This window comes from Phocoena phocoena, chromosome 14 (genome assembly GCF_963924675.1).
Source record: "Phocoena phocoena chromosome 14, mPhoPho1.1, whole genome shotgun sequence".
Classification (NCBI taxonomy): Eukaryota; Metazoa; Chordata; class Mammalia; order Artiodactyla; family Phocoenidae; genus Phocoena; species Phocoena phocoena.
In genome coordinates, this window is record NC_089232.1 from 8400228 (window position 1) to 8416926 (window position 16699).

At 43.8% G+C, this 16699-nt stretch overlaps 1 protein-coding gene across 1 annotated transcript in view; it reads right to left on the minus strand.

Annotated features, from left to right (window-relative positions):
- Positions 1–16699, minus strand: part of VWA3B (von Willebrand factor A domain containing 3B) — a 205397-nt gene that overhangs the window by 169763 nt on the left and 18935 nt on the right. Inside the window, exons 3-5 of the mRNA XM_065891066.1 lie at positions 14166–14416; positions 11814–11973; positions 4877–5046 (exon numbers count right to left, since the gene is read on the minus strand). Coding sequence (XP_065747138.1) covers positions 4877–5046; positions 11814–11973; positions 14166–14416 — 581 coding nt within the window. The remainder of the gene's footprint in view (positions 1–4876; positions 5047–11813; positions 11974–14165; positions 14417–16699) is intronic.

The window sequence follows — 16699 nt, forward strand, 5'->3', positions numbered from 1 at the left end:
AACATTCTCCAGGACAGATCACATCTTGGGTCACAAATCAAGCCTTGGAAATGTAACAAAACTGAAATCGTATCAAGTATCATTTCTGACCACAATGCCTTGAGACTAGATACCAATTACAGGGAAAAATCTGTAAAAATTAGAAACACATGGAGGCTAAACAATACACTACTTAATAACCAAGACATCATTGAAGAAATCAAAGAGGAAATCAAAAAATAGCTAGAGAAAAATGACAATGAAAACACGACAACCCAAAACCTATGAGATGGAGCAAAAGCAGCTCTGAGAGGGAAGTTTAGAGCAATACAATCCTACCTTAAGCAACAAGAAACCTCTCAAATAAACAACCTAACCTTACACCTACAGCAACCAGAGAAAGAAGAACAAAACAACCCCAAAGTTAGCAGAAGGAAAGAAATCATAAAGATCAGATCAGAAATAAATGAAAAAGAAATGAAGTAAACAATAGCAAAGATCAATAAAACTAAAAGCTGGTTCTTTGAGAAGATAAACAAAATTGATAAACCATTAGCCAGACTCATCAAGAAAAAAGAGAAGAAATAAATCAGTAGAATTAGAAATGAAAAAGGAAAGTAACAACTGACACTGCAAAAATACAAAGGATCATGAGAGATTACTACAAGCAACTCTATGCCAATAAAATGGACAACCTGGAAGAACTGGACAAATTCTTAGAAAAGTACAACCCTCTGAGTCTGAACCAGGAAGAAATAGAAAATGTAAACAGACCAATCACAAGCACTGAAATTGAGACTATGATTAAAAATCATTCAACAGGGCTTCCCTGGTGGCGCAGTGGTTGAGAGTCCGCCTGCCGATGCAGGGGACGCGGGTTCGTGCCCCGGTCCAGGAGGATCCCACATGCCACGGAGTGGCTAGGCCCATGAGCCATGGCCACTGAGCCTGCGCATCCGGAGCCTGTGCTCCACAACGGGAGAGGCCACAACAGTGAGAGGCCTGCGTACCACAAAAAAAAAAAAAAAAAAAAAATTCAACAAAAAAAAAACCCAGGACCAGATGGCTTCACAGGTGAATTCTATCAAACATTTAGAGAAGAGCTAACAACTCTCCTTCTCAAACGTTTCCAAAACATAGCAGAAGGAGGAACACTCCCAAACTCATTCTATGAGGCCACCATCAGCCTGATACCAAAACCAGACAAAGATGTCCCAAAGAAAGAAAACCACAGGCAGTATCACTGATGAAAACAGATGCAAAAATCCTCAACAAAATACTAGCAAACAGAATCCAACAGCACATTAAAAGGATCATACACCATGATCAAGTGGGGCTTATCCCAAGAATGCAAGGATTCTTCAATATATGCAAATCAATCAATGTGATACACCACATTAACAAACTGAAGGAGAAAAACCATATGATCATCTCAATAAATGCAGGAAAAGCTTTTGACAAAATTCAACACCCATTTATGATAAAAACCCTCCAGAAAGTAGGCATAGAGGGAATTTACCTCAACATAATAAAGGCCATATATGACAAACCCACAGCCAATAACGTTCGCATGGTGAAAAACTGAAAGCATTTCCACTAAGATCAGGAACAAGACAAGGTTGCCCACTCTCACCACTCTTATTCAACATAGTTTTGGGAGTTTTCTCCACAGCAATCAGACAAGAAAAAGAAATAAAAGGAATCCAAATCGGAAAAGAAGAAGTAAAGCTGTCACTGTTTGCAGATGACATGATACTATACATAGAGAATCCTAAAGATGCTACCAGAAAACTACTAGAGCTAATTAATGAATTTGGTAAAGTAGCAGGATACAAAATTAATGTACAGAAATCTCTGGCATTCCTATATACTAATGACGAAAAGTCTGAAACAGAAATGAAGGAAACACTCCCATTTACCATGGCAACAAAAAGAATAAAATAACTAGGAATAAACCTACCTCTGGAGACAGAAGACCTGTATGCAGAAAACCATAAGACACTGATGAAAGAAATCAAAGATGATACAAACAGATGGAGAGATATACCATGTTCCTGGATTGGAAGAATCAACACTGTGAAAATGACTATACTACCCAAAGCAGTGTACAGATTCAATGCAATCCCTAACAAACTACCAGTGGCATTTTTCACAGAACTAGAACAAATAATTTCACAATTTTTATGGAAACACAAAAGACCCCGAATAGCAAAGCAATCCTGAGAAAGAAAAACAGAGCTGGAGGAATCAGGCTCCCTGACTTCAGACTATACTACAAAGCTACAGTAATCAAGACAGTATGGTACCGGCACAAAAACAGAAATATAGATTAACGGAACAGGATAGAAAGCCCAGAGATAAACCCACACAGATATGGTCACCTTATTTTTGATAAAGGAGGCAAGACTATAACAATGGAGAAAAGACAGCCTCTTCAATAAGTGGTGCTGGGAAAACTGGACAGCTACATGGAAAAGAATGAAATCAGAACACCCCCTAACACCATACACAAAAATAAACTCCAAATGGATTAAAGACCTAAATGTAAGGCCAGACACTATCAAACTCTTAGAGGAAAACCTAGGCAGAACACTCTAGGACATAAATCACAGCAAGATCCTTTTTGACCCACCTCCTAGAGAAATGGAAATAAAAACAAAAATAAACAAATGGGACCTAATGTAACTTAAAAGCTTTTGCACAGCAAAGGAAACCTTAAACAAGACAAACAGACAACCCTCAGAATGGCAGAAAATATTTGCAAATGAAGCAACTGACAAAGGATTAACCTCCAAAATTTACAAGCAGCTCATGCAACTCAACATCCAAAAAACAAACAACCCAATCCAAAAATGGGCAGAAGACCTAAACAGACATTCTTCCAAACGAGACATACAGATCACCAACAAACACATGAAACAATGCTCGACATCAGTAATCATTAGAGAAATGCAAATCAAAACTACAGTGAGGTATCACCTCACACCGGTCAGAATGGCCATCATCAAATATCTACAAACAATAAATGCTGGAGAGGGTGTGGAGAAAAGGGAACCCTCTTGCAGTGTTGGTGGGAATGTAAATTAATACAGCCACTATGGAGAACAGTATGGAGGTTCCTTAAGAAACTAAAAGTAGAACTACCATATGACCCAGCAATCCCACTACTGGGCATATACCCTGAGCAAACCATAATTCAAAAAGTCATGTACCACAATGTTCACTGCAGCTCTATTTACAAGAGCCAGGACATGGAAGCAACCTAAATGTCTATCAACAGATGAATGGATAAAGAAGATGTGGTACATATATACAATGGAATATTACTCAGCCATAAAAAAGAAACTTAATTGAGTTATTTATAGTGAGGTGGATGAACCTACAGTTTGTCATACAGAGTGAAGTAAGTCAGAAAGAGGAAAACAAAAACCATATGCTAATACATATATATGGAATCTAAAGAAAAAAAGGTTCTTAAGAACCTAGGGGCAGGACAGGAATAAGGATGCAGAAGTAGAAAATGGATTTGAGGATACGGGGAGGGGGAGGGGTAAGCTGGGATGAAGTGAGAGAGTGGCATGGACTTATATATACTACCAAATGTAAAACAGATAGCTAGTGGGAAGCAGCCCATAGCACAGGGAGATCAGCTCAGTGCTTTGTGCCCACCTAGAGGGGTGGGATAGGGAGGGTGGGAGGGAGACGCAAGAGGGAGGAGATACGGGAATATATGTATAGCTGATTCACTTTGTCATAAAGCAGAAACTAACACACCATTGTAAAGCAATTATACTCCAATAAAGATGTTAAAAAAAAGAAAAGATAGTTTGCCACTCACAGTTTCTGCTATGGAGTGAATTGTGCCCCTGCCCATCACCTCCCCAAATATCTGTGTTGAAGCCTTAATCTTCAATGGGATTGTATTTGGAGACAGGACTTATAAGAAGGTAATTAAGGTTAAATGAGGTCATAGGGGTGGGGCCCTGATCCAATAGGATTGGTATCCTTTTAAGAAGAGACACCAAAGAGTTTACATGCCCTCTCTCTCTGTCTCTCTGTCTGTGTCTCCCTCTCTCTCTCTCTGTCTCTCTCTGTCCTCCATGGAAGGATGGAAGGACACAGCAAGAGGGCAGCTGCCTACAAGAGAGAAAGAGAGTTCTCACCAGAAACAGAATCTGCTAGCACCTTGATCTTGGACTTCCCAGCCTTCAGAATTGTGAGAAATAAATATGTCATTTAAGCCACCCAGTCTGTGGTGTTTTCTTGTGGCAGCCAGAACTGACTAATATTTTTCCAAAGAGATGGGGGCATGCCACACCACACAGGGCCACACAGGGAAGCCCCAGGTTTGGTCAGGACGCAGAGAGAACAAGGGGAAAACATGGGCAAGTCTTTCTTGTGGATCCTGCAGAAAGAAATGGGTGAGGCAGAGTAAGCAGGCTTAGGATTGACTAGTTTGAATGATTTCAGCGGGTGCTGGAGTGTAGGGGCTGTCCTGAGCTGTCTGGTACCTGGCCCTGAGTTGACTGGGACAGGGGACAGACAGTGTTTAGGGTACGAGAGCCTGGATTGAGAGTGTGGGCTGGATTTGTTAGTTTGCACATAAAAGGTGCATTCCGTCCCGGGTGAGTCTTTTACTGTCTTTACGAATCAGCTAACCTGGGAGGCGCGGTCTGTCCAGGGTCAGCGAGACCCCAAAATGTCAAAGCGTCAGGAAAAAAAGTCAAGATTAATGCCAGGTAGAGGAGCAAAGGTGAATGGAGACTAAAGACTACTGGAAAGAGGAGAACACAGCAACCGACTGGTCAGGAAGACCGCTAGGAATCAAGACCCACTGTCGACTACAGGCAAGCACGCAGCTCGCTCGCGGTCTTCCCAGAGCACCTTTTCTGCCTACCTGCTTCGGGTCTTGGCACTCAGATCCTTTAAGAAAGCTGTCGTGCCCTCTCGTCTGGCATTGAAGGACACCGTGCGGACAGGACATGGGACCTCCAAAGCCCCCTGAAGGAGAAGCTCCTTGGATTCCTCTGGAACATCCCCCACCACAAAGTAATAAATGGATTCAACCTGCAGAACAGTGACACCAACAGTTTATTTCCCTGAGGCACCCTAGCCGTGAACCAGACTCATCGGCAACATACTCTCTATAAACCTGCCTCTTTAAAAAAATAAGCGGGCAGAAAGAAGAGCAGCACCGCTCAATGTTTCATGACGATGTGTTGGGGCCAAAGTCAGGAAGTAAGATATTCAAGGCCCGGTGCTAAGGAGTGTCAGGCTTTGCATGGGAAGGATACGGTTGGTGGATTTGGAGAAGAGCTTCCTCCGAGCCCACGAATAAGTTATGCAAGTCCATGAATGAAGGAGGTGTCGGCCAGCCACTGGGGGCAGGAAGCTTATTAGCAATTCACCACGGCGGTGCCAGAATTCTGCAGGGCCAGCTCAGGCACCCTCAGTCTGAGGCTGCATGTGGGAAGGAGGGCGCATTCCCAGCGGGTCTCACCTCCAGGACACACACGCGCCTGGGGAGGTGAGGCTGTCCTGCCTTCACACGGCCAGTCAGGAGCCACGCCAGGCCAGGAGTCAGGACACACACACACACACACACACACACACACACACACACACACACCAGCTTTAAACCAGGAACCTGGGAGATGCATACCTCACCCAGGTAGGAGACGATGCCCTGTTTAATGTAAAGATGTCGATGCCATCCACTGGGCCTCCCCCTTAACCACACTGCTCTAAGGGTCTCCCCTGCCACTGAGGAGTCCTGTAACCTCGGGCAAGTGGTTTAGGTTCAGTTTCTTCACTTGTGAAAAAGGAGATTATGCAGTTGACTTCATGACTGAGCTTCAACAAGATGGCATACACTTATGTATGTATATAAATCACAAAAAGTAAAACCACAGGTAGAGCCAGAAACACATATCATCTAAACCTGCCCCTAAAAGCGCCCTAAGTGATTGTCTCCACAGATAACTGGGGCAGAAACCCCCAGCAAATATAGTGTATTTTTTTTAATATTTATATATTTGGCTGCGCCGGGTCTTAGTTGTGGCATGCAAACTCTTAGTTGCGGCATGCATGTGGGATCTAGTTCCCTGACCAGGGATCAAGTGTGGGCCCCTGCATTGGGAGAGGGGAGTCTTAGCCACTGGACCACCAGGGGAGTCCCTGTATCGTGTTTTAAGGGATAAACAGATGTCATCAGCCCTTTAGGATTCATGAGCTTCTAATCACACATCCCCAGTTAGCTGACGGTAAATAGTCAATTACCTCACCTCGACTTCAAAGCTGGGACTTAAAGCTACCTGGCCCAGAGAGAGGTGGGCTGAGGGTCAGCTCCCAGCTGCTTAGGACACCCCATCTGTGGCAGCAGGGGGCAGGCTGTGCCCAAGAAGGCAGGTGGGGAGAGGGTGGCAGAGGGGCCAGGCTGGGAGTTAGGAGACCGCCGGGGTGGGAGCTGAGCCCAGCCTACTTCAGCAACATTCCTCCCCAGGCTGGGCACAAAGAGTCTTCCTGCCCCCATGACTCTCTGTCTCAGGCCCTTCATCACAAAGTCCCTGATTTTCAGAAGTACCTCATGGGAGGTAAAGACTGAGGAAGGTTGTACATTTCTCCCAGTCAGTCACCTGAGAAGCAGAAAACACACTGACAGGAGGAAGCAAGTGTTCTCCAGATTCCTAATTATACAACTAATAGTGTTCTTCCAGAAAATGCATTCTATGTTGTTCTCTTCCCGGTGTTAGACATTACCTTCTGTAAGACGTCTTGAATAGGCTCCAGTGAGCTGCAGTTACTAGTTTCCCAGCTGTGTTGGTGCCCAGGTTTAGCATGAGGACAGCTTCACCCTCTCAGAGGGTCTAAGAACACCCATGGCTCAAGACAGGGGAACAGACCCAGGGAGTATATTCTAGGGTTTGGTAGATCAACAGGGAAGTGAGTGAGGACAAACAACTCTGGCTGGTCTGTCGGCAGCTTCTGACTCTCTCTGTCTCCACCGCATGCTGTGTAAACACAGCTTCTTTGCTCTGGCAATAACGCAAGAGCCTGAAATCCTCACGCAGAGATGTTTTTTCCCTCGAGACTTCAGCAAACCAGAAATTGCTATAGCCAGCAGTGAGTCAGGATTTCCTTTCCTTCATTAATTAAGGCTATGGGGTTATTCACTATTCACTAAGGTCCTTACTCAGCTTCTTAGTTGCCTGTGTTTTCGGTCAACTCTCAGGTATCCGTGCTCCAGATTTCCAGGGATATGCTTTCCCAGAGACCAGCTACCTCACCGCCATCTGCACACTGCCTTTCTGCCTCTCCTTTCTGCTCACATAATGACATTTAGAAAAACAGAGAGGACGATAAATATGCTAGCTACTTCTATCCCCCCAAATTTGTCAAAATGCCTTTGAAAGTGAAATGGCTTTGAGGTCGTCTGCTATTGGGGACGATAAGCTAACATAAATTTGAATTCTTGTTATCATGCCCAGTTTACAGATGAAGAAACTGAGGCCTGGACAGGTTATTTGACCCGGGTGAGCAGCCAGTGAACCCAGCCTGCCTGACCTCACGAACTTCTGTCCTTGCTTTTTTCAGCCACGGCACTCCGTCAGCTAGCTCATCATGGCAAGACTGATCCTCACGTGTGAGAGATGATGGTGAGTCCCAGAACTGGAGAGGCAAGATCATGTGACAAGAAGGTGGTCAGGGGTGGGCACTGTTTTCATTTTCTTGGTCCCCACACCATCCAAGGCTCCTACCCCCAATCTCACTACTACTGACCAAAAGTTGGGTCCAGGAGGTTGTCTGGCTCAAGGGGATTACCCTCATGGGAATCCTCACTCCTTAACCAGGACCTCTGTGCTCCTTGAGGGCAAGGGGACCTGGAGCAGCTTCTTCACTGACCAGCATCACCTTAAATGCTGGTTTGTACCGAATTTGATAACATCAGACATAGAAAATATTTGGGTTCCATGCAGCTATTTAACCATGACTCAAAAACTCTTGCCACTTTATACTACGTAAAATAGGTTGGAGCCTTTATGTTTTCACTTGATATGTCTTATTCTATCGGGCCACATGTTCTGCAGCTTCCCAAGGTAACCTGCAATCCACCTGACCAAGGAGGTCTTGCCATCTTCCCAGCCATGGGTTTTGGGGAAAAGAAGAACCAAACTGGGAGCAGCTGCTTCCACTCTGCCTGCCGTCTGCTCCAGCCTGTCAGAAGCTCCCAAGGCCTCTGGGTATAAAAATTCCCACTTTGCAAGGAAACAAAAATGAAAGCCAACCAGAACAGCAGTGAGAGGTCCAGCAAATTGTCTTCTCCTTCATGTAACTTTGACCCAGTGCTGACCAACTCCAGAGCTTGGATCTAACTTCCAGATCTTCCCTGTGCCTGCTCTCCCTGGTTCAGCCCATTTGGATTTTCTGACCGACCGCCCCCCGCCCCGCACCCAAGGTGGTGACTGCCCCTTGCTATTGATCCAGCTCCCTTCTCAGATTCCTCCTAACACCGTTGACCACCACCAACGTTCCGGCCTCCCGGGCTTCAGGATCCCTATTTCAACCCACCATCCCCATCACAGGCATACAAGGCTCAGCAAATTCACCCACCTGGTCCCATGCAGACCACCTCCCTTCAATTCAAAAAAACTCAAATCCGTACCATAGCTTGGGGACGGGAATCTCTTGGATCCACATCTAACCCCCAATCTCAAAAATATTGACATTATTTCCTTTCTATTCCTTCACTGTTCAACATTTATCGAGCCCATGCTAGGCACTGCCATTGCTAGGCAATGCTAAGGCAAAAAAGAAAAGATGTGATGCCTGTCTGAGCCGCAGCAAGGAAGAAAATGAAATGCCAGGGTCATGACTGATGTGGCCAGGCCTTCTGCTCACTGTTCAGTGGTGAAGGTTCCTTATGGAATCATGTGGGTCTGCCTCTAATTCACCCACTTAGTCTCTCAGTGAATATGACTTTTTAAAAAACAAGTAAACAAATTTGTGCCTATCGGGTAGATGGAAGAGAGGATGAGTGAACACAAAGAGAAACACAGGCGCCTTTGAAAGCAGAAGGCAGGTCCCTCCCTTAGGTAGCTGGGAATTGGGGCTTTGGATAAACAGCCATCTCTTTCCTAAGGACCCTTCTCGTCCTGGGTCAGCCGGCCATCCAGGGCCCCCGACACAGCACCCCTCCTCAAAAAGGCCAGGGAAGCTACCAACTTCCAAAAGACGCATCCAGAGACCAGAGGACGCTGCAGAGTAGAAACCCTGTGCCAGACACATGCCTGGGCTCTGAAGGCAACACCAGCCCCTCCAAACATCTCCTCAATACTCCAAGGGCTGCCCTTCCCATGCACCAGGTTCTTTATTACAGGGTACACCAGTAATTCATCCATCAATAGTGCTCTTCGTGTGCCACTGTGAGATACACGATTTAAACAGACCCCACACTCTGCCCGGGCTCTTCCTGGACCCGAAGGCTCACGCTCTGTCATCTGTCTCTGGTAAACCTTCCCGGCCCACCCATGGTTACAAAGACCAGTCCTGGAGGCCAGTGGGCTCTGGGCATCCTCCTCCATCGTAACCAAGCCCATCAGTCAGCCCTCCCTCTTCACGTGGAACGGGTACAAAACCCCACTTCCCTGTTAATCTTTGAACACAAGACAATACCCACTGTCTTGCTTCCTCTCAGGATCCACTCACGTAGGGAGATGAAAACTCAAAGCAGGTTATCATGAGCAGGAAAAGGCTGGGGTTTTAGATTTACTGTTCAAGACACTTCTTAAGCCTTAAATCCTTTCTGTTCATAGCAAACTGCAGCCACATGGACCAACTGGAAACTCACTGGGGTGGACGTGAGGGACTCAGGGCAGAGCAGCGGGTCTTTATGGGAACCGTTTCTCTCCCCACCCCTAACACATGCATGCTTTTCTGGGGTTGCTTTTGGCCGCTCCGCAAGATATGCAGGATCTTAGTTCCCCAACCAGGGATCAGACCCATGCCCCCTGCAGTGGAAGCGCGGAGTCTTAATCACTGGACTGCCAGGGAAGTCCCCATGCATGCTTTTCTTTACTCCTCATAAGACACAGAGCATGGCATTTTTATATGTGAGGCAGTTGCATTTACTAAACTCTTCCTCAGGACCACAGCCAGATATAAGCTCTGGGTGGAGAATACCATGGTCTGAATATGTTTAGCATCTTTCATACCCTGTCGTCTCTTCTCAAGAGTTTTCGCGTGACATTTGATGACCAGTGCCTGAAAGCTTCTTTCTTGGTTATTCCTCTTCTACAGAACTTCCCTGGAACTCACTAAGTTGTTACACATTCCCTGGGCTAGGGAAACCCCCCCCAGAGAAAGGAGACATACAAACCAGAGGGAAGTAAAACAGAAAGTCAAGGTCACCAGGAAATCTTGCAGTCAGGTCGGGTTGCCAGAGCCACCTATGACCGGGGAGCCAGGTAAACAGACAAAGAAGGAGAGCACCCATGTACGTGCACACACGTGCGCGCACACACACACACACACACACATACACACACGTCCAAGAGCCTGTGAAATATTCCATTTCTTGAATGCTTATTAAGGTGTCCAGACATTTGAATTTTTACAGATGTTAAAACAAACTTAAAAGGCCAAAGAACAAAGTTGCTTGCATTTCATTCTTCTTTAATGGGAAACATTTGTTCCTCTGGGTTTCTGAGGATAAACAGTATGTTTCCAATTTCAAACCATCACCCTCAGTATCAATAAACACAGTCTGGTGACCACTGGGAGCTCTCCTTTGAAGGTGCCAGCACATGGCCACCTTGCCCAAGAAAGGACTTCTTAATGCAGCAGAGTAAAGCTTGAAACCTGCAGAATCCCCCGGATTCCAGAGTGGAAGAAGCAATTAAGTATTAATTAATATTAATCAATAAGTAAGGATTAGTTAAGCATCTGTATCCCAAAAGAAAGCAGACCTATCCCTACCTGGGGAGTAAGGCTGGCCTAAGGACCTCACGTGCCCAGAGTACTTCCTCTCTAGCCCGTCACTACCCTTAACAGTCCCACCATTAGAGCTGCTCACAAAAACACACACTCTTGTGGCTAAAAGAGATAAAAAACACCACCAGTGAATCACTTCTTCCAGGTAAAGCTTTATATCCGAAAGGTCCCTATCAAAAAGCTTATGTGAATGCATCAGCGTTCAAGAACGGATGACACACTGACTGGGATACACTTCACCTTGGAAAGCACATGATGGACCCATCTGTGAAGAAGAGGAACTGGGAAAGATCCGGAGCATGGATGCTGGGAAACCCTATTTCCTCATCCTCAAGGTTCAGTGACGAGTCTTCCAACCTCTCCTCCCATAAGAGATGGGTTTATCTAATTGTCAGGAGAGCACGAGTGGAATTGAAGCATTAGAGATGCACACTCCCGGCCTCACTCCCTTCCTTTCTCGATGCTCGGGGGCTGTGAGCAGCACGGGACTCTCCTGGCAGCGGCTAAACGAGGGCCTGCCCTGCGGCCCCAATGACGCCCCCTAGGGGAAGCCCAGCCAGGCTCAGGTGTTAGAGTCTCATTTTGGTTGGTCCAGCCCTGCCATCACCAGAGATGCTCTTTTGATCCCCATCTGGGGCCTGTCACCTATTTATCAATTGGTTCCAAATTCAGAGGTGAACAGGATTAAGACTGCTGGGGCTCTTGAATGCCAAGGATGCAGTCTCTGTGGGATGCAATTGGAAGGGCCCAAGCTCGGCTGGAAGGCAGCATGCGGATACTGAGTGGGAAGAAATAAGCGCAAAGCCACCTTCGTGACGTGGGAGCAGACACAGACACACACTTACCGATTCGTCTTTCCCCGCCTCCAGCAGAGCGTCTAAGCGGCTAGCCTGGCTCCGAGCCAGCTCAAAAGGCGATTTCTCAACCCAGCTGATGGCAGCGGCTATGGATCGTGCAGTCACAGGAACAGCACCTTCCTGCCATTTCACAGGCTCTTGAGAAACCCTGAAAGGGACCGCGTGGGGCTGTCACTGGCAGTGGTCGATGTAGCTGTCAGCCCTCAGTCTCACAGCTACGAGCAGCAAGACACCCAATGTCACCAGAGCTGAGAGAAAGAAAACACAGCTCCCAGCCCTCTCAAAGTTACCGAGAAAACAGGTGAGCTGTTTAAGGCAGGTTTCCAAAGCACTATGACCTTCCATAAGCTGTACTGACTGGGAAAAACAATGCTTACAGGAGAATTTAAAAATCTCAAAACTTCGAACATCAACAATTGCATTAAAATTACTGAGGAACGTGCACAGGGAACTACACTCAGTATCTTGTAATAACCTATAATGGAAAAGAATCTAAAAAGGAATATATGTATACACATATATAAAACTGAATCACTTTGCTGTATACCTGAAACTAACACCACATTGTAAATCAACTATATTTCAATAAAAAATTTTTAATGTCAAAAAAATTATTGAGGACAGTTATTTTCATAAACAGGAACGTTTAGGGCTTCCCTGGTGGTGCAGTGGTTGAGAGTCTGCCTGCCGATGCAGGGGACACGGGTTCGTGCCCCGGTCCGGGAAGATCCCACATGCCGCGGAGTGGCTGGGCCCGTGAGCCATGGCCACTGGGCCTGCACGTCCGGAGCCTGTGCTACGCAACGGGAGAGGCCACAACACTGAGAGACTCGCGTACCGCAAAAAAAAAAAAAAAAAAATAGGAAGGTTTAGATGCAACTGTCTTCTGTGAATAGTTAAGTTTATAAGGATTCACAGCATTAAGATTTGCAAATCAGCAACAATTTTGTTACTCCACAATTTTATTTCTAATTCTTTTATTACATTGTTTTCATTGTTCTGAAAGATTCCCATCAGTTACCTTTTTTTGGATCAAAAATAGTATTGTTCTGAGTTCAGCAGAGCGTAAGTTTTTAAATCCTGGGACATTTTGATTCAATCATTTAATTTGAGCTTAGAAATGTGATGGAATACCCCTAAAAAACAAGGGCCACTTGAGTTTATCTCTGTGTTTATAATTAAACGAATTTTATGAATCACTTATGATTTTGTAATTATAAGAATTATGTGAATCCTGGACTAAATGAATCAGCCTGATTTGCCCCTCCTAGCCCACCTCCAGATACAGAGGCTGCCTTACCTCTGTGTGGCCCTTTGGGTAGAGAATCTGCCTGAGTGGCATCTATGCTACACATTTCCAAGGAAGCTAAAGCACTGTAGACTTAATCACTTAATTCCTTCAATAATATAACTGCGACAGAAATATAAACTTGGGATAGAACACAGTTAGGCAGCATCCTCGAAGGTGTCACCTGTTTAGCTGAAAATATTTTACTTAAAAAAGAAAAACTCGGGCTTCCCTGGTGGCGCAGTGGTTGAGAGTCCGCCTGCCAATGCAGGGGACACGGGTTCGTGCCCTGGTCCAGGAAGATCCCACATGCTGCGGAGCAGCTGGGCCCGTGAGCCATGGCCGCTGAGCCTGCGCATCCGGAGCCTGTGGCTCCACAATGGGAGAGCCCACAGCAGTGAGAGGCCCGCGTACCACCAAAAAAAAAAAAAAAAAGATTTAAAAAAGAAAAACTCAATTAGATAGATGTCCCTCTCATCCAGATGTTTTCTGTCAGGGAAGTACAGCCACTGTTCCACATGAGAAGTCAGTGCTGAAGTCCAAATTCTCTTGAATACAAGAATCTGTAAAAAATTGATTGTGAAAAATCTGAAATATGGGAAAGTCTATAAAGCCAGCCACCTGTTGTTCTGATTAAAGGGGGTCCACTTACAGGGGAAATCAATTTGAGCTGCAAACTCAATCTGAAAAGCAGTGAAATTTGTGACACTGGAATTCATTATTGAACCTAAAGTCTAAAACGTGTGAAGGAATTTTAATTTTAAGAATTTATAGTCTTATATTTTGACCTTGCCATACCATACACTGAAGAAAACAATGTTTTAAAGTATCTTCCAATTTGAAAACTAAGATGCCATATACAAAGCAGATAAAAGTTTTTAAGATTTACTCATTGTGGGTTTTCTGCTGGAACGATATATTCTAGGAAATTACAAGATTATAGCTCCTCCCTCCCCACAGATCTAACTGTGTTAGGTATGCTCCTTAACTCCAAATACAGGAAAATTCCTCATGAAGTTTCAGGGAAATACTCCTTTCCTATGGGAACTCACCATATGATATTGAACTTGGCTATGTGAGCCACCTGCTCCTGGAGGACCATGATTAGAGCATCTTGGCACAGATTAAGCTCCTCCTCCAGCATGCCGCCACAATCCAGCACTATGGTGATGCACTGTTCCAAGATGACACCAAATATCTGCCGGCTGTTGCTGGTGAGCCAGTCCATCCGCTGCCTGTAGCTCTCCACAGCTTGTGTTAAGTGCTCCACATACTGATAGATCAGTTCTGATTTGGCTGTCAACTTAATGAAAATAAAAGTAACAAAATAAAATAAAATTAATAAAAGCACACCAAATCAAGTCATTTGAACCACACTGCAGCCAGGAACAATAGGGCCCACTGAGTCATGGGCTATGCCATCAAGAACTGTACATCAATAACCGTTGCATAGATGATCCTTCAAACTCCACATAATCCAGGAGGAAGTCTTCCAATCTTTCAACTGAAAAACCCTTGGATAATTCCCCATAGAAGGAAACATGGTGATGAAATCTATTCAAAAATATAGCACTTTTTTTTTAACAAAATGTGTTTCCAGATTGTGTTTAACCTTTCTAGTTACAGAATTACTTTTATCTGAAAATGCTCAGGGGTACTTTAAGAAATTAGGTAGAAGAAAAGAGAGATTAGCAAAGGCAGAGGGGAAAAAAGTTCCTAGAGGAACTAGAAAAAGATGAACAAACAAAACACGGGGTTAGTAGAAAGAAGGAAATCATAAAGATCAGAGCAGAAATAAATGAAATAGAGACTAAAGAAGCAATAGAAAATAACAACGAAACTAAGAGTTGGTTCTTTGAAAGATAAACAAAACTGATAAACCTTTAACCAGACTCATAGAGAAAAAAAGAGAGAGTGCCCAAATCAATAAAACCAGTAATGAAAAAGAAAAACTTACAACCTACATTACAGAAATACAAAGGATCATAAGAGATTGCTATGAACAACTATACACCAATAAAATGAACAATCTAGAAGAAATGCACAAATCTCCCAGATGGAACCAGGAAGAAACAGAAAATATGAACAGGCCAATTATCAGTAATGAAATTTAATCAGTAATAAGAAAAAACCCTACAACTCCTCCAAAACAAAAATGTAGAACCAGATGGCTTCACAGGTGAATTCTACCAAACATTTAGGGAAGAGTTAAGACCTATCCTTCTCAAACTATTCCACAAAAATTGCAAAGGAAAGAATACTTCCAAACTCATTCGGCCAGCATCACCCTGATACCAAAACCAGATCATCACAGAAAGAGAAAATTACAGGCTTACCACTGATTAACATAGATGCAAAAATCTTCAACAAAACATTAGCAAACCAAATCCAAAAATACATTAAAAGGATCATATATCATGATCAAGTGGGATTTATTCCAGAGATGCAATGATGGTTCAGTACCTGCAAATCAATAAATGCGATACACCACTTTAACAAACTGAAGAATAAAACTCATATGATCATCTCAATGGATGCAGAAAAAGGTTTTGACAAAACTTAACATCCATTTATGATAAAAAAAAAAAAACTCTCCACGAAGTGGATATAGAGGGAACACACTTTGACAAAATAAAGGCCATATATGATAAACCTATAGCTAACAGCATACTTGATGGTGAAAAGCTGAAAGCATTTCCTCTAAGATCAGGAAAAAGACCAGGATGCCTGCTCTTGCCACTTTAATTCAACATAGTATTGTAAGTCTTAGCCAGAGCAATCAGAAAAAAGGAAATAAAAGGAATTCAAATTGGAAAGGAAGAAGTAAAACTGTCACTATTTGCAAATGACATGATACTATACATAGAAAATCCTAAAGACACCACCAAAAAACTACCAGAGTTCATCAATGAATTCAGGATACAAAATTAGTATACAGAAATTTGTTGCAGTTCTATACACTAACGATGAACTACCAGAAAGAGAAATTAAGAAAACAATCCCATTTACTATCACATCAAAAAGAATAAAATACCTAGGAGTAAATCTAAGGAGGTAAAAGACCTGTACTCAGAAAACTATTAAGACACTAATGAAAGAAATTAAAGATGACACAAACAGATAGAAAGATATACTGTGTTCATGGATTGGAAGAATTAATATTGTTAAAATGACCATACTACCCAAGGCAACCTATATATTTATGCCAGCCTTATCAAAATACCAATGGCGTTTTTCACAGAACTAGAACAAATAATTTTAAAATTTGTATGTAAACACAAAAGACCGCGAATAGCCAAAGCAATCTTTAGAAAGAAGAACAGAGCTGGAGGTATCATGTTCCCTGACTTCAGACTATACTACGAAGCCAGCAATCAAAACAGTATGTTACTGGCACAAAAACAGACACATAGATCAATGACGTAGAATAGACAGCGCAGAAATAAACCCATGCATTTATGGTCAATTAATTTATGCAAAAGAGACAAGAATATACAATTGGGAAAAGACACTCTCTTCAATAAGTGGTGCTGGGAAAACTAGACAGCTACTTGTAAAATAATAAAATTAGAATATTTTCTCACAC